This window comes from Hippocampus bargibanti, linkage group LG03 (genome assembly GCF_051943395.1).
Source record: "Hippocampus bargibanti isolate YZ-2025 linkage group LG03, ASM5194339v1, whole genome shotgun sequence".
Lineage (NCBI taxonomy): Eukaryota > Metazoa > Chordata > Actinopteri > Syngnathiformes > Syngnathidae > Hippocampus > Hippocampus bargibanti.
This window is the reverse complement of record NC_142736.1, coordinates 14,433,367-14,454,601: the sequence shown is the minus strand read 5'-3', so window position 1 is coordinate 14,454,601 and position 21,235 is coordinate 14,433,367. Positions and strand designations below refer to the sequence as shown.

Below are 21,235 nucleotides of genomic sequence, written 5' to 3'. Positions count from 1 at the left end.
GATTGATTAATTTCATGGCTGTGCAACCGGATAAGGCCAACCGTGACGCAGCAAAATCTGGCGGATTACAAGGAAAGCCTCCCAACATTTTTCCTACTGCAGTAAGTGTCATTTTCTGCATTGCATCGAAAAAAGATGCTTTCTTAGAAAGTTTCATCCTTCATCCTGACGCTCTGCCAGCCTCACTTGGCCGATTGTTCTCTCAACCAATCACCGAATTATTCACTTGCACCCCTGGGGTACCCGCCATTTGTGTTTTAGACAATTTTATCAAAATGCTTTCTTTAAAGAAACACAAGGTATCAGGGGCTTAAGGCTTGTGCTAAACAACATGAATCGATATGCAGTATGTGCTACTCAACAAGACTCTTACCTTCATTTTCGTGTTGGCAGGGATGTTGGTCTTCCAGCGCACCGTGTAATAACGGTTATCTGTAATCTTTTGGTTCTTGGGCAGCGAGTTGTCCGCCCAGGTGACTTTGATGGTGTCGTGGCTCAGCACAGAAGCCTGAACACCCACAGGTGGCATCATAGGGGTGGGATCTGGTACTGGGGTGTATGGAGCATGGAAGAGTTCGTACAGGTCAACATCAGGGTCTATGGGGTCTGCCCATCAGGCAGTAAACCCACATGCAAGTGCATACATTAAAATGGGCAAATTATAACACGAAGAAATGCATGGCATGGTCATTGGGCGGCAGTCCAGAAGGGGTGCAGGGTAGGACGGACAGCCAGGAAAATAAGATTATTAAATTAAAAGCAAGAATGGATGGGTGAAAGGCAAAACCAAACAGAAGCACAACAAACATGGGATTGGGTAGGGTGAAGAGAAAGAGAAAAGATTCTATTAGAAAAACAGATACTGACCTCTAACATCAGACAAATCTACAATCTTTAAAGGTTTGCGCGTGGTATCAATATCTAGTACTACTGTGAGGAAAGGGAAGAGATGCCTCATTGATTACAGAGATATATTTTATGTACTTTTATTCAAATGTTCTTCAGTAACATGGTAAGAAATGTAAAATGTTTCATTTTTTATTGCAAATTCTTTGACATAAGGGCGGGCCGCCCACCCTTGAAGCGTGTGCTTGATTTCTTCAAGATCTTCAACCCGTTACGTGATAAAAGAATAAACTCTAGGCAGTCATCCGTGATGACTCTCTTCAACCACCTGTTGGTCCTCACCCCGCATGACTCCATTCACTGTTCCAAGGTCTTTGTATTATGGGGCATGATGGCGACCCTAGGATTCATGCTGTTATGGAGACTATTGCGGCTTTTTTGTACCCAAATCTGGGAAAACTGAGTCCCCATTATTTGCAAATGTATTACGGTACTTAAATACTGAAGAGGGTGCCTTTCCACTCTTTTAACTTTCAGTCCATCCTTCCCCCTTACATTTAGTCCAAGGGTTACAATGCATGCTCCACCACACACTCCTACGACTCAGATTCACCAAGTTTTTCCACAGTTGTATATGTTTCCAAAGTATAAGTAGTATGTAGGTCAGCTTGTCTTTTTAATCCTGACTTGAACAAACTGGCAGGAAAAGAACGCACCCCCGAGGATGCAGCACCAGTCGATGGTGGAAGGTTTTTGGTTCTACTTTGAAAGGAAACGTTTGGATCCCAAAGCCACCACGGGGGGTCTGAGTGTTCCAGCACTGTGTATGTGCACGTGTGTGTCGAAGAGGATGCGAGTAGGACCTATAAAGCTCACAGAGAGGCTTGTGCAGATGTGCACGTAGACTGCCAATCCGCCCTCAAAGCATGCTGATGTGATTCATGTCATCTAGTATCCCACCCTCTCAGCATTGCAACAGAGATACGGAGGAGACAAAGTGGCGCCATCAAGGCTGAGCAGGGAGCTGCGAGTCGAGATTTGAAAGGGGGGAGGGTGCAGACCCCCCTTTGGGACGCCCCAGGGATCCCATGCAACTTATCGTCATACACTGACACAAAGTGTGTCTGAAGTCTGCTTTCACAGAATCACACTCGAAAATCATTTGTGGAGAACACTGGATTGAAACGTGTGTTTCGGTCTTTAATTGAGATGTATGGCATGTTCTAACAAGCTTGTCATATTGGGGCAGCGGAGGGATAGTAAAAATAACGATATAACATACCATTGAGGCAAATGCAGCACTGTGTGATACATCTGGCCATACACCTACCTCTCCAGAGTCAGTTCAGCCATCACATTTCAAACATGCTCGAGAGAAAAAAAAAACCGAGACCACAATTGTTGACGAGCGTCTTTGCGACCGTTTGCGACCTTGAACGAACTCTGCCAAAAAGGCATTTGGATCTTTGCATTCTACTATAAACCAATTCAAGTGATGGGAAAATAATTATTTAAAATTGTAATGCTTAACTCATTCACTGCCAGACGACACAAATGTGTCCACTCCAACGCCAGGGTTTGTATCATTGCCACTTGAATTCCAGGACCCATAGAATATTGAGTTTTAGGACTACATAAACATTCAATACAGCGTTATTAACCTTACACTCTCTTCTTTCATCAAAAAAAAAAGAGTTAATTCCTAAATTATATGGGTCTGGAGTCATATGAGCATGAAATGTCCAAAATACAATGCAATACATACATGTTGATTTATATAGCGCTTTAACACCAGCTGAAGGTGGAACACGGAAAAAAGGCAAATGCTGCCCCATTGTGGAAAAGAAACAAACAGCCAGAGGCCATGGGCAGCGCTTTATCGGCAACCAAGCATGAAAAACAAAACCCGAACAAATTCGGGAAAGCACTCTGTCATATTGTCAATTCCCAAATAAATTTGTGAATGGCAGTGAATGAGTTAAATTGTGTTTACTGTTGTACCTAAAGTTCACAATGAGTTCAAAAGGCACCGTAGCAAACAGAGGTGTGGCCAATGGTTAATTTGCAGAGCAAATCAAATTGAGTTGTGAAAGTATACCTAAAGTGACATTCCGATATTTTAACAACTTTAACAGCAAAGCTGTGAATATAAACGCGTCAATCATTCCTGCGGGTTTTTCGATGGTAGATTTGTGAACCTCCTACCTGACTGTGGCCTCGTGATGGCACTCTCATATACAGGAATCCCCTCACCCACGTTGTTGAAGGCTTTGAGTGTGATCACATAATGCGAGCTGGGGTCTGAACAAGAGAGATGCAAAGATGGAGTTGAGCAATCTTAAATTATGCAGCTGTCTAATCAAGAACTCTAGAGATTCGCAACTCATAAAGGCGAGATTAGCTAGAGAGGGCATTTGAATAAAATAATTTGTCTTGCCTCCCCATGAAGGCTTCAAATATGCATAAAGGGGCAATTTGCCACCATGAATGGCAAAGGTTTACGTTTCTAAACAAAGAGACTTTTTCCATGTGACTTAGCCCACCGATTGACAATCACACTACAGTATATAAAACATTTCCAACGTTGGCCTTCTTGCAATCACAAATAATGTCAGCATTAGTCAGATTTTTAGGTCCTCGAACAATCATGGCTCAAACTCACAAACAGGTGAGCTGTGATTAGTTGTTACCTGAGCCTATTAAGCAGTGATGTCATTTTCAGTGGACAGCAAGGGGGAAAATGACCACCCCTTGAGATGGATGAAAAATGGGTTTATTTATATTCAAAATCAATACTAATCAGAATGCCGTGTTAAGACTAGTGGGCATGCGTCAAATACTGATGTCAAGAATTTTCTTTGACTTAATTTCACCTTTAAATCTTTTTTGTCTCATGTTGATGTGGGTATAAACACACGGAAGAAGTTCAGTGTTCATTAATCCTCAAAAGTGCCACCATAAATAAAATCGGTGCTGCACTTTAATTATCTTTGCGTGAGAAACCCTAACAAATTTGCATCTTTTTAAAATGAGCAGCATATTTGGTGACTTCACAGTATAATTTTCCCACAGGTCTTTATTAGTGTCTGTTCGTGCTGTCAGACACAAACACCCATCGGTGTTATTTAGTGACAATTAGTCAACAAATCACTTCTTTGAAAAGTGCACCGCACACACCTGGCAATTACATTTAGATTTTGAATCTTGGAATATCTTCTTTCTAATTCCTCATAAATGATCTTTTCTTACCAAGGCTTTCAATGGTGTAGTAGCGCTGCTTGTAATCTACTTTGATGGTCTGGGCATGAGGGCTGCCAATGCCGTAGCCAATGCTGTAGCCACGTACAACGATGTCTTGGTTCTCTGGTGGCGTCCAGCTCACCACGATGCTGTTCACCAGTGGCCGGACGTGAAGTGAACTCGGCTGGTCTGGCACCCGTGATTCTGGCAAAAGAAATGCCAAATAAAACATTGATTGAAGGCGCGCAAGTCTGGGTAAGAACAAAAAAAAGTAAAGCACTGAATATTACCATCCAAGTCACTCTCGAATGTCTCTGTTGTAGTCCAGTCAGTAGCAGGGCCCGTGCCGTTCACAGTTATGGCAGACACCCGAAAGGAGTACTCTGTTCCACGCTCAAGTCCTACAACAGGGCGGGAAAGTGTTAACGACTTGCATTTATACGCAAATACTTTTGAACGGAAGCACCAAACCACTCTGTAGAATGTATGTGAGAAAAAAATGTAAGCCTGCCTCACCATGTGGTACCACAGTATTCCCTTCTCCTAAACATCAGGGATGAAATTTCAGATTTCCACATGGGTTTCAACAGTTTTGATCAGTACATATATGCAGCACTGAAGAAAGCTGTGTCAAAAGAAAAAGCTCACTGGAAATTGAGAAGAAAAAAAGCTAAAAGGATTTGGAAAAGTCTCGATCCAGTTTCACAACTACGTGCCGTTATTTGTATTCATGACAGACTACTGACAAATGATCTGTTGCTTTACTCATTCGGAAAAAGAAGAACATTGTAAAATTGTCCAAATACTCATCTTGCAGTCGATACTTACTCCTTGCACTATTCTGGGCCACCCTTGGGGTATCTTAAAAAATCTGCCAATCTCCGTGCCTCCGAGCCTACAGCTCCCTCTAAATGCATTTGAAACAAGCATCCCTCTGTTTCATGCCTCCAGAATATTTAAGAAAGGGTAGAATCAACTTTTAAGTGCATATTCTCTTTGATGCAAGTGCACAGTGGGAGGTCATGCCACTTTAAAGTTGCTAAGCCATCATCTAATATTAATCACAGATTGATTTTGGTGATAACCGTGGGGAGTGGAACAGGATCATGCAAACACGCTGATACATGTTAAGATCATATTCATGTGGTAATACATTAAAAAGGCCATGGGCCACCCAACTCCCCGCACTACCATGCTGAAAACAAAATCTATGTGCACCAAAACCAATCCAACAAACAAATGAACGATAACAGCTGACGGCAAAAGTAAAGAACAGCGAACATCCTTGCTTTTTCCACACATGAATTGCCCATAAGACTTGCACCTCATTGAGAATCCTTAAGATGCTCTGGAAAATAATTCAATTCATTCATCATATGTTTCAGGATAGTACCATTTACCTGTTTTTTTTTTATGTACCGTATTGTCCGGTGTATTGGGTGTGTTGCTTTGTGCAAGCGATTTCGGTACAAATACAAAGTGCTCATATCATTACATAAGGCACACCCAAGAGCATTGATTTTTTGTATTTTTTTCAAAAGATGACCCTGCGTCTTATACGCAGGTGCGCCTTATATGTGAAGTAATATTGAGCCACAACTGGTCTCGTAACGACTGTCATCAGCCACTGACTAAATTTTCCTTCTGTAGAAGCTTAAGTTGTGCGCAACGTCAGCCTCTACTGTAGCGCTTTATAATGTGGTGTGCCTTATATTTGGAAAACGTTTGGATATTTATATATCATATTTGGAAAACTTGTATCATTCTTTGAAGGTGTGCCTTATACTCCAGTGCGCCTTATACATCGAAAATTCCGGTATATAATTTTAAGATAAAGCAGTTTCTCCAAACAATACCTCTTAATAGTGCCAATGAGGGGTACACCGTCAATCTGAGTTAACGTACCATCATATCACACATTTGTATAGCAGTAATCTGTGTTTTATCATTACATATTACTGATTTTAACGCATGTTGACAATGTCAAAAGTCATTACCAGATTGTCTGTACAGCAAATGAAAGTTGCGTGATGATGACATTTTGACCCGAGAATGGATCAATTTTTGTAACATTTCCTCTGGAACAAACTGGAATCCATAACTAATCAATGTTCACCAAGTGTCTCGGAATAGATTATGTGTAACTACTGAGATTTTACTGCGTGCGGTATATCCAATATCTAAATGCAATCAAACACCACGGTGAGTTTATTAACTAAAACGACCCGAGTGGAACCTTCCAGTCAGCGTTTGTTACCATCAATGAGCTTGGAAAGCTGGTGCCCCCTAGTGGTCTCCGCTGTCTCACTTCTGCGCGATCCTTTCCGGTATCGGATCTTGTATCCAGTGATTTCTCCATTCTGGGAATTTGAGGGTGGCGGCTGCCACCGAAGCACGATACTCTATGAAGGGCAAATGAGAGTCAATGCAATCATAAAAATATGTTGAACATAGATAAGACTGTAAATTGTGATATTTGAGCTTGTAGGTGTTCATTTTAGTTTGGTCCTGTTACACACATTTGCACACAAATCTACTTGATGAGCGACCATCAGTGGTCAATGTCAGTGATTCTCAACTTGTGCGAAAAGAAAGGTGGGTTGCAGACAGTCAAAGAAAACAATTTGATTTTCTAAATCCCATCTTGGCAAAGGTTCGAAAGTGTGTGTGCACATGGCGCATTTTTTTTTTGTTATCAGTGTTACCATTACATTTTGAACATGTTCAACATTTTCACGCGACAACAAAAAATGCGAGACCGTTAAACTTGTTGGTCAATGTCTTTGTGACGGTGAGTGACCGTGAATAAACCACAATGAAAAAAATAAAATAAACAAACAACAACAGCAACATTTGGTATGCGCAGACACAACATTGCAAACCATCGCCCCACTGTGAGATACGGGCTGAACGCATGAGAGTGCATAAATACAAACTTATCCCCTGCCTGAAAACATTTTTAAAATGTGTCTTACACTCTACTTCACTGTATTATTGGAGAAAAAACTACATGTGGTTTGGACAATGGAAGTTCTAATGAGAGCTATGATTCACAAATTCCAATTCCAATGAAGTCGTACAGGATGCTGCATGAAATATTCTGCTTTTATTTATGCTGGACACAATGTCCCAGCTTCATGAGAATTATGTAGCAAAAAAAACGCAATATGTTGGGGCCTGTCAGTGGGCACCTTGCAAGCACTGACACTTGTGTGCCAAATAAAAGCCATGGTCAGGCAACATGGTGCCACATTGTGGGAAAGAGGCATCAAGTGAACTCATTTATATTGTCTTGACAGTGGTGTGAACACCACACAAAAAAAAATCAGGCACGGGAGCTCAAGGTGTGAATTTTGCTTGCAAACTTGCATGTCATGGTGGGATTCATGCGATCGGAATTTTGTGTTTAAAGAGACACGTGGGGGTAGCTCAGCATGAGCAGAGTTCTTTAATGCTTCCCCACTGTCACACTGATGCACAAAAGGCTCAATGCAGGTCGCACACCCCCCTTCCACTTCCGTTGGGAAAAAGGAACAAATGGAAAGATGCGTATTTTTCATTTTACATGATCGGCCAGCCGTCAAGCAGGTCGCATTTGTCTATTCTTCAAACTCGGAAACAAATTTGAAATGACTGTTCAGAAAGGAAAGAAAGTGAAGCGAGAACAGAAAGTATGAAACATACGATCATTTTTCCAAAAGTCCTGTTTGCAAACTAAATAAAATGAAGCCTTTAAAAGATGTGTGGAAACAAAAGAAGGCCAGTTTATTTGTTTCACACTTAAATTGGGCTGGTTCTGCCTTGAGACCAAGGCAAAACAATGCTGGTCCTTTCTACCAAAGGACTACTTTTAACATGTACAATGGCACCTGTTGTTTTCTAGAACTCAAATCTCAACTGACTCTTGCTTCAGACATGTGGCCCGGTTCCCTTCTGAAGCTGCTCGCGTGTGCATCATGGGATTATTCAACAGCTTCTTTTTCCGCATTGCTTTGACGGTCCTCTCTCGCACAGGCAGTGATCAGAAAAGGCCTCCCTCTTGGAACATTTACTTTCAGCGCATGCACCTTGTCTTTCTTCGCCTCTGCTTCCAGGCTGTCGATTTACACGTTACGTCTCAAATATCATTAGTAAGCAACATCTTTCGAAAATTGTATCGCTCACTTTGTGAAAGTGTGCAATGAACAGGCCTCCAGCCCTCTCACTGAAGATGTACGGTAATCTATCAAAAGAGAGGCCATCTAGGGCAGCTTCCTGTTTTCAGCCATTTGTTGTAAAGCCGGCGGCCACCTCAGCAGCCTGTCGAATCAACGGTGTATATAATTTTACGATTTCTACATCATATGGTTTCACCAATTGTTGGAGAGGTTGTTAACACCAAAATGTCCCATTAACCAAATTAGGGGAATTGCATTCCACACAAACAAATCTTGGATTATTCGTGTTGTTGTTGTTGTTTAATGGTACAAATGGCTATTTAGCTGGCTACCTAAGAGGCTATCTAGCAGGCTATCTAGCTGGCTACCTAACTATTTGCCATCTATTAGCTACATAGCTAGTTCGCTGGCTATCCAGCGAGCTAGCTATTAGCTGTCTAGCTAGCTCTCTATTCGCTATCTATTAGCTAGCTAACTAACTTTCTATCTATTTGAATTATTCCAGGTTGAGTAAATACTGGCGCGTGTGGCTGCCGCTGCTCACCCACAGAAAATCTTATCCTGTGACTGTATAGTGACCTTGAGAGTCGTGAAAGGCTCTTATAAATGAAATGTATTATTATTATTATTATTGGTGTAAAACTAATGCCATTAGATGCGACAAAAAATATATCATAGATTTTTCATTGTTATTTTTAAAATCTCCTCTATTTCTTGTCTGCAATATTTAAGACTTTCATATCCATTCAGGCAACATGTCTTTAGCTGAAAGGGTACTGATGGAGCGTGATACAAAGGAAATAAACTTTGACAGCCAAGCCTGCGACTGATGAGACGATCAATAAGGGTTCACACACCCTCTTACACAGCTGAGGCTGTGGGTCTGTGTCATGCAACTAATCACACATGCATAAACACGCACGCACACGCGCGCGCGCACACGCACACACACGCACACGCACACACACACACACACACACACACACACACACACACACACACACACACACACACACACACACACACACACAAACACACGCGCGCGCGCGGGCATACTCTTGGCAGAGAATTATTTTTTTCATAAAATGAGCAGCTAGTGCTCAGGGAGAAAAAAAACACAAAAACCTTTTAAATAGAGGCTTACCTTTGAGTTTTGCACTTCCAGTGTGAAATTTTGAGGAGGAGCACTTGGCACTGCGAGGAAGAAAACAACTTTATAAGCATCGAAGAAAAGTGACACTCACTCTGAAAATCAATACAAGGGCTGCATGGAAATGGCGGCCTTTGGGAAGATGATAATGCTTAGATTTTATTGACTGTGTGAGCAAAGGAGGACTATAACACGATGATTATTATTATGATTGTACTTTGCAGTACTACAGAGCAGCATTGCATCATAATGAGAACTGTCTCTGATATTTTACACACTTCATTAAATAGGGGAATGAAATAATTGGCAGTACAAATGTGTGTCGACTGACCATCAGACAGTGTGCGGACCATAATGTCATCCGTAGAGACACCCGGACCGTGTTTATTGTTGGCCACCACACGGAAACTGTACTGTGTGTTCTTCTTTAGCCCCGTCATGGTGTATGACAAACCATTTACGTCAACATCCTAGGAAATAGAGAGAAGCATGTGAATAGTCTCTTCAAAAATTTGTGTTGCAAGGTTTAACTCATTCACTGCCATTCCCGAATTTAGTCGGGTATTGAAAAGCATGGCATGGAGCGCCGATAAAGCGCTGGCCAGACCTCTGGCAATGTCTTTCCCTCCCACGACAGCATTTGCCTTTTGTACAGCCGCCCCGATTTCAAGCTCAGATAACTCCAGTCTCATATTACTGAGTAATCAACTCTTTTTTTCTGATGAAAGGAGAGAGTCTAATTTTTCTTACGCTGCATTGAATCAAACTGTCCTAAATTTCGTAAAACCCATTTGCATTCAGTTCTTAGTTTGTCAAAACTGAACTTTGCTTTCATCGAAATCTTATTATAAATTCTTCATTTGGCGTGATGGATTTCAAGGGCAACTCTGCACTTCAAGTTGCATTCCAGAGTACATCTGTGTAAGCTCTCAGTCGTACAGGAGTGGTCCATCGATGAGAAGGTTTCTTCAGCCGTCATCTGTACAAAAGTGAAGGTTTCGGACGTTTCGCCTCCTATCCAAGAGGCTTCGTCAGCGAACTGAAGCCTCTTGGATAGGAGGCGAAACGTCCGAAAACCTTCACTTTTGTACAGATGACGGCTGAAGAAACCTTCTCATCGATTCCAGAGTACAGTACGCCCTGATTTACTTTTTTCACATACGGTGTTTGCGTTCGTTTCTTTACAGCCCTCGATTTTTAACCAGCTCATCTCGACCTCCCTTTTCCAGGGAACTGAGGCATCATTACTCAATGCACCGGATTAAGTTTCATTCATTATCATATTAAAGGCTTTTTAATGCCTCGCTGGCTTGCATGCGGCAGCTGCTCGGGCTGACTAAATATCTCACCCTCTGTATTGTACTCCGACGAAACAGAGTTACCTGCAGAAAAAAATATGCCGACGTTTTACTTCCATGGCCTTTTGACAGTATTAAAATAAGCCTGGGCTTTAAATGTATGATTAATGTTACTAAGCGTAGCAATACAATTAGCATAAACATTATAGTAAAAATTTATGAGATGATTATCAACAGGTGCTCAAATAGTTCCGAAAATGTGCAGCCATTGGCGTGTGTTGTTGTACTTTTTGTTGTACAATTACTTTGACCAATTGAAAGCAAATTTAAAATCAACGTTACTTCAAAACGTTTCTCACAACACCACTGCTATATTTTCACGCAAAGGGGGTCACAGCGTCATCAGGTTATTACAGTTATTCATGGCTAAGGAATGCTTCGCATGCATTTGTCTTCATATCTTTGACCTGAGTGGTACCCCAGTATTGGTTAGTCATACTGTATATTTTGACATGTTCCAACACACAAATTCTGCGCATCGGCGCCACAGGAACTAACCTGCGTTGTAAATGACTACCCACCATTTTGTCTTCAAATGACACCAGTTGTCATCTCCGAAAGGGAAGCATGTGTTGTCGTGTGGAACTAACCTGTTCATTTCCAATGCTTTTGTCCGTGTAATACAACTTGTAGGTGAGGATCTCTCCATTGCCCGTGACCGGTTTGTCCCAACTCAGAGTGACAGAGGTTGGAGTATTTGATGCCGCCTGCACATTTGGGGCCGGGCCGGGGACTTGAACTGGAAAGCAAATGACAAATGACAAGAGGACTTTAAATTCTTGAGTTTTTTATGTATGGAATGGTGTCAATTAACTTCTGGAAAGAAAAAAAACCACAACAACAACAAAAAACAATTGCCCACTTCTAAGAGTGCAATGAGACCTTTCTCCTCATGGATGCGATAAACCATAGGTTTATCGCACGTTTGAATTTCCCGAATAAACTACTGCAGTCATCAGACTACTCTTCTTCAACTTTGACTGCCGGCCGAATTAACCTCACCACCATTCATCCATTTTCTAAAGTGGTAATCCCGTTTAGGGTCACAGGAAAGAACTCAGCTGACATAAGGGTGAGTGGCAGGGAACATGCTGGACTGGTCAGTCAAAAACATATCATTCAACTCCAAAGTTTAACGCTATTTAAACTGAATAAATACATAAATAAATAAAAACTACTACTATTAGTACTATTAACGAACAACAACAACAACAACAACTACAACTACTACTACTACTACTACTAATAATAATAATAATGAACAAAATAAGGTTCTGAATAATTATTATTTGGTTTGTTCATAGACGCTCACATTGATTTCTTTCTCACTAAGACATAAAACATATTCGGAAAAGATGGTGTGACTTGGTTTGCTACATGGCCAAATTAATCTGAGATAGTATGGAAGCAGTAACAGCTGCACGGCCTGGCCCAAAACCATGTTGGATGTGAAGGCTGATGTGAAGAATCGCGTCCTGCATATTCTTCAAAGTGAATCTGCAAGTCATTTTGTTTGACACTATGTAATGACACGGATGCGTCCACTGCAGTTTTTAGACTGGCATTCGAGTACAGGAAGAATATCAAAATATAATTGGAACTCCAACTATGCTTGTAACCTTTGGATGCTAGCACACGTCTCCATCCTTTATATTCGTAAGCAATGCTGCAGATATTCCTGACACGCAAGAAAGACTGCAATTTATCAGTGTGCATATTGTCTGAAAGTGCCGGCATCATGTTAAGTCCGTTGCCGAAAAACTGGTATTGTGTTGGCACCAGATCAAAAGCTTAATCTCCAATTTGCCGGTAAGAGCTCAAAAGAGACAGAAATATGGTGTGTCCAGGTAAACCCCATTGCTTGCTGTCCCCTATTGTACAGCTTCCCACTGGAACTAAATTTTGTTGACTCATCTGCCATCTCTCTAAGCAAGAACATGCGTCTAAAGACAGTGACTAAGTGAGAAAGTGACAGGGAGTGAAATGTTGCCAGGAGCTAAGAAACATCAGAAGAGCCAGTATGGAGAGAAATTCCATTCACCACTCTTTTATACATGGAGATGAGAGTGGGTGCACCGTTGGTGAAGGTGAGGGGATGACACCTCCGCAAACAAAGAGGGAAAAGAGCATCAATAAGTCCCATTTTCCTCTACGATTCATAAGTCTCCTCCACTCAAAACATTTTAATGAGGGACTCAAAAGCAGATCATTTTTGGGGGATGCACTTCAGAATCAGAATCAGAATCATCTTTATTGCCAAGTATGTAGAACATACAAGGAATTTGTTTCCGGTAGAACACGCTGCACTAGTATCGTCGTCAAAAAAACTGCTAAGTAGCACTATACAGTTCCATTTTGGCTACTGTTGAAGAGTTCAAAGAGTTAATGGCTTGGGGGAAGAAGCTGTTTAAATGTCTGCTGGATTTGGTGCGCATGGATCGGTAGCGCCTGCCTGAGGGGAGTAGTTGGAAAAGGTGGTGGGCAGGGTGCGGAGGGTCCAGTAGGATTTTCCGCGCCCTTGTTCGGATTCTTGCAGTGTGAACACAGAAGCTTATTTGCGTAGCGAAAGCACATGAAGACTTCAGAAATGCTTTGGGGTAAACACTGGGCAGCTCTCAAGTAGAGAATTCGGAAATTCTCTGGTGTGTTTTTGGGTGGCCGAGCTTAAAAAGGCTTGGGGATGTGTGACTGTGTTCGGTAGTGGGAGCCTGTTTGAAGCTTGTGTTTATGGATGCCGGTGAATATTTGCACGGATGACGGTTTATTTGCACATTTGTGTGCTTCCTTTGAGTGCATCCTGTTTTCCTCTGTGAGCTATTACAAGTAGCTTTCCAAAAAGCTTGCTGGAGTTTGTCTTATTCATTACGCTTCCTATTTACTGAGCACACAGACCAGGCTCCCATGTGGTGTGTGTGTGTGTGTGTGTGCCCATGTGGGTGGATACGTGTTTGCCTCACCTTCAGCCTGGGTGGCCACCTTTAGCCCCACAGAGCTTTCTCCTTGGCCATTGATGTTGTGGGCCACAACCCTGAAGCGATATTTGGTGTCTGGCATCAGATTCGGGATGGTGACCTGCAACTCCCCTGGTCGGCTTGTATTTACAACTCGCTCCCTGATGTGGACACAAATAAACACGTACACATTAGCCCAACTGTATTCGTCACTGTGATAGTTTACATTCGCAACAGTTGATTTGGAATCACAAACATTGACAGCGTCACATTCACAATGACCTAAAGTGATTCATTTCCTGTGGCAGCAGACGACTGGATGGCCGTGGTCGATGGAGCATTTTACTCAGAGTTTGATTAAAGGGCAATAAAATGGTCATTTGGCACACACAAAGCAAACTGTTTGTTGTGGAAAACTGTTCAAACTTCAGAATGACTGAACAATATTTGGATAGAATTCTCATAAGTTATGAATGACATGAAAAATATACATAAATATAATAAAACACAAATCAATGGGGAATTCACAAAGCACAGATTGTGTTGAGTGTGTTATTATCATGGGCAATAGATGCAAGTATTGAGAGAATCTGTCAATCAAATCAAGAGGAAAGAGGAAAAGAAATGGGCACTCACAATAGCCCTTTGATATTGTAACACATATTCTTGTAGGACAATTTTCTGCATAATTTTGGTGACTATTGGAATGTTTCTGACACGGTCATTTTTGAGTGTTGGGCGCCAGGTCTCTGTACTTATTTCACAACAAAGTGGTCTAGCATGCCTTTATGGGACTTCATTTGAGTGAGCCTAGTCAAAATTGGAAGCATAGAATCGTAGAAATTGTCTAACGAAGCTGGAAGCTCGAGCCCACGTCCTCAATGATTAGCAAATTGACTGTTAGGTGTCTCAAGGCTTCTGACCACCAAGTTCATTTTGTGTGTAGGGAAATGAAGAATGTATAACACTCAGGATGTTGAATCAAGAACAGATACACAAGTACAGAAACAAAACTACTTTTAGCCACTTAAATTACACTTTTAATTTTCTGGAACTAACATGCACCAAAGTCTGCGTCTTTTTCAGGGGTGCTGGTGTTTGTTCATTGCAATGAAACCCCTTGAGAGGAAATAATTAGCTTTAATTAATAAACACATACTGCTTCAAAAGCACTTGAGCTCCTTTAATGAAATCTTTTTGGGATGCCCTGAAGCTCAGGAATGCACTCACAGCAGCTCCTAACAGAGGAGCGCTCCCGTGGCACAATTACAATGTAGACAGTGTATTACCTGCTTGTGCCCTCCTGGCTGTAGAAAACAGAGTAGGTTAGCTCGTCTCCGTGTGGTTCAGCCGGCGGGCGCCAGGTGAGCTTGATGAAGCGGGTGGAAACCAACGAAGCCACGACATCGCGGGGGGCGGAGGGAGTGGGTCCTGCTGGACCAGCTACACCCCCAGAGCCTGGCGTTACATGGTCAGTAGTGTTAGGAGTCAGTGAGGGGGGAAGGAGAGGAGGCAGGGCTACGTCTTGAGGGTCGGGAAGAGAAGGTGGCAGAGTTGTGAGGGAAGGGGGGGATACAGTGGGAATCAAGACAGTATGGATGTGGAGATGGGAGAAATATTGCCCAGAAAAAGAGAGCAGTTTTGAGGAGAGCGGAAAAGGGGGTGAAATGGAAATGACGGTGAAACGAAAGAAAGAAAGGAAACAAAAACAGAAGAAAAAACAAAATAACAACAACGTAACAAAAAAGACGTCTGGTGTCACAAGAAAACAGAAATAAAACTGTTCTATTACACTTACAAAGCACAAATACAGTACACGGGGATACTACACGTGCAGATTTATACTGCTTTCTAATAAACAACAGTCAATTTCACATGAGCTTGATACAACTCCTTTTAGTCCGGAAAATGTTTCTTATTTATCATCAGCTTTTTTCGACATGAACTCACTTTTGAAACTTGAGACAGTTGTTCATTCTGAAGCCTTAGAGCTCCCTCAAGATAAGCTAGATGATGCAAACACTTTTCCATCTCATTCCACAGCCGTGTCGCATAAATGCGAGTACAATATGTAAATTGATCAGGAATTTCTTGGGAATGGGGCGGAGAAAACAAACTGTGGCACGACGCAGCAGGATCTGAATTCCACTTGCATGGCGAGCGGGTGAGACATAACCACATAGAAAGGATTGTCAGTTTGCAAAACATTTCCCTTTGTGCATGGGTCAGGAGAAGGAATGGGGTCAAAACATACATACAGGTACAGCCAAGTAACGTGGCAAGTGCACCTTGTGTTGTTGATGGACAGATACTGTTGAAACGCGAGTGACAGCTGTCTAATTTATCTGGCACTCTATCAGGACAAAACTTCTAATTTGGCTTTCAATCATTCAATGGGTTGTTACAAACCAAGTCCACTTGGATTTCTGTGAAAGATGTGCAATAATTCTCTTTCACAGTATCAAATGCTAGTCAACACACGTGCTCCTCTGAACTCAACTGTACTCATTGAGCACGTCCAAACAACCGGCTGTGTAAACAGAGAAAAAGGAAGATAGGAAAAAAACACAACATCATGCAAAAAAGAATCAACAATCATGCTCAGTCAAAAGACACACAATATACTGTAAATGACATGTTTTAAGAGCGGGCAGCGGGAGGGCTGGCTAAACATTGAGCGGGACATCATAGCAAACGCAAAAGGGACCCCCACCCTGACACAAAACATAACCAAACAACCGCCACGTACTGTATACTGTATTAAAATAAAACATTTTGAAATAAATTGGAAAGCAATATGCATCGTATTTTCCAGTGTGTAAGGCGCACCCAAAAGCCTTCATTTTCCTCAAAATATCACCCTGCGCCTTACACACAGGTACGCCTTATACGTGAACTAATGAGCCACAACAGGTCTCACAACTACTGTCAGCAGCCACCGACTCCATTTGCCCCCCTTATAATGTGGCGCACCTTATATTTGGAAATATTTTATTTATTTATATATCATATTTGGAAAACTGTTGTCATTCATTGAAGGTGTGCCTTATTGTCCGGTGCGCATTATATGTGGATAAAGTTTGAAAATGCGTCATTCATTGGGGGTGCGCCTGATACTCAGGTGTGCCTTATACACCTGAAAATATGGTATGCAGATCTGCAGCTGCTGAACTGTGATGTAGGTGCCCATTGTATATCCCAACTAATAAAATCACATCAACCTATTTCTTTAATAACTTTGCTGCTGTGAAATGTAAATTTCTCCACTGCGAGATTAATAAAGGCAAATCCAATCCAATCCAATCCAACTCTGAACTGTTGAAGTAAAGTGGTGCATACTCTGAGAATAAAATAACATAAAAGAAACCTATACTCCCGATCAACTGTTTTGTTTTCTTCACCATGCACTTTTTGAGTGGTGTGACATTCAGTCTGAAAATACACTCATGTAAATTAATCATTAACAGTGTCAAAAGTACTATATGTGATTATTTTTGGCAGGGTCAGATAATTATTATAATTTTTTTAAGTACAAATGCCCCATTAAAAATGACATCTTTTCTACTGATACTTTGTCACAAAGACAGACGTTAGCCAATTTGACCCAAAGTCTAATGAAGTACACTGAACCAAAATCCGGTTTCGTCAGGTATGGAGTATATACGTCTGTGTAAGCTCTCAGTCGTATAGGAGTGGTCCATCGATGAAAAGGTTTCTTTAGCCGTCATCTGTACTTCTTGGAAGATGTCGGGCGTTGCGCTTCTTATCCAAGAAACTTCGTCAGTAAACTAAATTTTTACTGGTAGTTTAGGCCCTATATATATCCCTACTGTCCAGACATGGCGGTGCCAGACTCTACTATGATAGGTCCGTGCTCTCAGGTTGGGGGGAGCAGATGACTACCCCACTGATTGTTCCCATTGTTCTGACTAACGACTGGCCTGATTGCCACACTTCCTCCGGTAGCACCTCATCAGCATTACGAATGTTGCCTAACCTGTTTTGCCGAAGCAGGCTATTGTATGAACGATCCAAATTGAATCTCACCCCACCATATCGGTTTAATGAAGGATTTAGCTGTTTTATGAAAATCGCTTCTTTTACTCCCCTTCCAAACCATCTATGTTGTTTCGCTAAGATTTTAACCTCATTGTCGTCAAATGAGTGGTTGCTAGCTTTTAGGTGCAAATGTACTGCCGATTGAGGCCCACTTGTATTATCCCTGCGATGTTGATAAAGTCTTTTTTTGAGAATTTGTTGAGTCTCCCCAATGTACTGCTCTTTACAATTGTATATAGACAAAGTGCTCTGTCATGATTAAATGAGCAGATATGAACAATACAGCCCAATGGTGGTTCTCCATCTCTCTGAAACAGCGAGTCTTATCTGTCCGTCAATTTATTTTCTTCAATAAGCCCAAGAAGAGGCTGAGTGAAGCATCGTGGGGATAGACCGAGACAATAATGGTGCTTCCATCTTCATATCATGTGCAAATAATTGACATGCTGCAGAGTAATCAGTGCTTGTCTGTTCAATCAGTCTTGAACATGCAAGCTCGAGGTTGTTACAGTAAGGAGATGACAGCCTCCTGCTGCCAACGCCAAGCTCTATTCATAGCTGATTAATTGTATCATTAGTCTTTGTGCTGAAGGTAATGAATAGCCGACATTAAGGCTTTAATGAGGAAGGTTACTTCACATATGCATAATATATCTGGGCCACCAACAGATCATACAACTGGGACAAAGACATGCACGGTGAAACATTTGTCTTCATATTAAACTGAAGGGAAAAAATTAACGTGAAACAGTAGCTGCATGATCTGAAAAGTGCAAGTTCAAAAAGAACTACTGTACTCCAATTAGTGCTATACTGGACCAGGAGTAGGGAACATTAGGGACATTCTTAACCATCAGTTAATGTTGAATATACATTGGAGAGCTCCAAGGGATGCTTGACTGAACATATTAGAAATAATGTGATGAAAAAAAAGCAATGACGGTTGCTTTTCTGCTCCACAACTTCTGGTATGTTCCAGTGGTTTTTCAAAGGGCTAAAATAACTGGCAGCAACACTGGGCGTCCCTCTTAAAATAAGCCAGGTACTTCACCAAATGGTCTGAGTGCACAGATAAGAGAGTCAGTCAGGCTCAGACAAAAAGAAAGCATTCATATCTGCCAGAAGCACACACAAGACTGGGACCATTGACAGGCCATTGAGGGTAAATATAGCAGACCATGCCAGCTTCTTGCAAAAGAACAAAAAAAACAAATAAAAGTAATTTTCAGCACAAGCTGCCAATTGAAATTGTCGTTGTTTAATGGTTACTATGTCGTGAACTAGCTAAATCCTTATGTTGATGGCCATTTCCAGTTAGGTAATTTCATCTGACAGAAAATGAATGATCAGTATAGTCAAATGCACTGCAGGTTTTACACACAAACTGCTTCAGTGCCTTGCAAAACTATTCACCCCCTAATCTTTTTGATTCATTATAGCCTAATTTAATTTCAAGGTGCACAATTCTTGGAGGGAGAAAGGGTATGATTGCGGGTGACCGCAGTCTATGACGGTCACATCAGAGTTTACTCAAGGCTTCATATCAAAAGGATGGAATACTGTATCTGCCAATGTTCTATTTTTTTACGTTTTAAGGATCAGATTTTTGAATACATGCAATGTGTTTTACATTTCACTTAGAAACCTTTGTCCATCAAATACAATTTTAATGTAACACATTTCCAGCTGCAATGTAAGAAAGTTGGTGGAAAAAAAAAACTTTACATGACACTCTGTATATCAGTGACACCAAATTGTTCTATGCTTGTGATTCAATCAAGTACAAGAATAGCTAGCTCCCTGTGTGCTGAGAGTTCAATTGAATTCAAGGCTAGAATAAAGTGGGCAGGCAAAAACAATACCCTGTAATTGCTTTAATGGTTCTGGGGTAAACCTTGTGGAAAATTATTGGTGGTTGGGAGCAACTGGTGCTATTTTCTGCAACAAATCATTTTCCCAACTGGCTAAATCAGATCTGACTATTCATGAAAACGTAGCCACATAAAAAAGGGGGACATGGGGGGTAAAGAAAAGTTCCTTGTGCGTCCATGATTTGTTACTTGAGAATTCAGCTATTCATGCACTCCTGGAGGAAACTATTCGTCCTTATTCACACATCCCTGCTGTTTGTTGTTTTTGTGCTTCGGCCAAAGCCCTGTCTGATATAAAAGTATTGCACTGGCGCCATTTTGTGGCATGTTGGTGCCAAGGAACTGTTGAGGTGAACGGAAAAACGTCATTTCGACAGGCATTCGCTCCCCGAATAACAAAATTAGTACTTTGTCTCTGTCTTATGGCATCAATGGGCAAATAGATTTTTTTTTGAGGGGACATTGATTACTTGCCGGTTTCTGCATGGCTGTTCGCATTTCGTCCCAATCCCAACAACAGTGAGTGAACACTGATTAGCGTCATGTGGCAGTAGAGAAATGTTGTACATCAACAAGTAGATATTAAACATTAAAAAAATACAAACCGAACAGCAATGACAACAACTGTCTCTCGGATTTCCAGCAACTGCACTCTTATTCTGAACGTCTGTGTATTCTCTCGGTCGTACAGGAGTGGTCCATCGATGAGAAGGTTTCTTCAGCCGTCATCTGTACGTTTTTGAAGGTGTCGGACGTTTCACCTCCTATCTAAGAGGCTTCGTCAGCGAACTAAAGTCTTACTGGTCGTATCGGTCCTATTTATATATCCCTAATGTCCAGACATGGCGGCGCCGGACACAGCTATGATAGGTTCCTACTCTCAGGTTGGGGGAGCGGAGGACCACTCCCTGTGGCCCCACTGATTGTTCCTACATTCCTGACTAACGACTGGCCTGTTTGCCCCACTCCCACCGGTATCACCTCATCAGCATTACGAATGTTGCCTAACCTGTGTTGCTTAAGCAGGCTATTGTATGAACGATCCAAATTGAACCTCAGCCCTCCAGACCGGCTTAATATTATTAATCTTATTCTGAACTTATTTTTCAATGTAACTACAGAGAGGATTCAGAGAAAAACAGCATGTTAGGCCTGTTTCCTTTAGAACTGCTGGAATTTACTTGAGGAGAATATGGTTTCTATAAAGACTGACAACCTATATCCCTCGAGGCTAAACAGAGGGTGTGTGTGTGTAGGATTCCATTGAGTATCTTCAGAGACGGAACAACAAAGATCGTTGGGATAACAACATTACTTGGTATGAAAGTGATGCCTGGAATTGAAAAGAGATGGTGCAATCATAATCAATCACAGATAGACACAGTAAACCTTAGTATGTACACAGCTCTGGTCGTCCTACTTCAACTAAAGCGGCCACACATGAATACTTCACCTCCAGAAACATGCAATATCAACACAGGCCCTGTTTGGTCATGGGAATGAAGATGTACAGATACGGTAAACAATGTAAACGCCACAGGCTGACTGAGAGACAAAAGCGAGGCCCCTTGGGCATGCCTTTCAAGCACATCAAAACATTCAA

At 41.7% G+C, this 21,235-nt stretch overlaps 1 protein-coding gene across 14 annotated transcripts in view; it reads right to left on the bottom strand.

Moving 5' to 3' along the window:
• Positions 1-21,235, bottom strand: part of neo1a (neogenin 1a) — a 175,679-nt gene that overhangs the window by 16,575 nt on the left and 137,869 nt on the right. For 11 of the 14 annotated variants that reach the window (XM_088992117.1, XM_088992123.1, XM_088992120.1 and 8 more), the window contains exons 8-17: positions 14,992-15,226; positions 13,709-13,863; positions 11,342-11,490; positions 9,725-9,863; positions 9,388-9,437; positions 6,344-6,488; positions 4,377-4,487; positions 4,096-4,290; positions 3,052-3,147; positions 374-606 (exon numbers count right to left, since the gene is read on the bottom strand). In XM_088992117.1, the coding sequence (XP_088848243.1) occupies positions 374-606; positions 3,052-3,147; positions 4,096-4,290; positions 4,377-4,487; positions 6,344-6,488; positions 9,388-9,437; positions 9,725-9,863; positions 11,342-11,490; positions 13,709-13,863; positions 14,992-15,226 (1,508 nt within the window). The remainder of the gene's footprint in view (positions 1-373; positions 607-3,051; positions 3,148-4,095; positions 4,291-4,376; positions 4,488-6,343; positions 6,489-9,387; positions 9,438-9,724; positions 9,864-11,341; positions 11,491-13,708; positions 13,864-14,991; positions 15,227-21,235) is intronic. The other 3 variants (XM_088992122.1, XM_088992131.1, XM_088992124.1) reach the window with 2 other exon arrangements.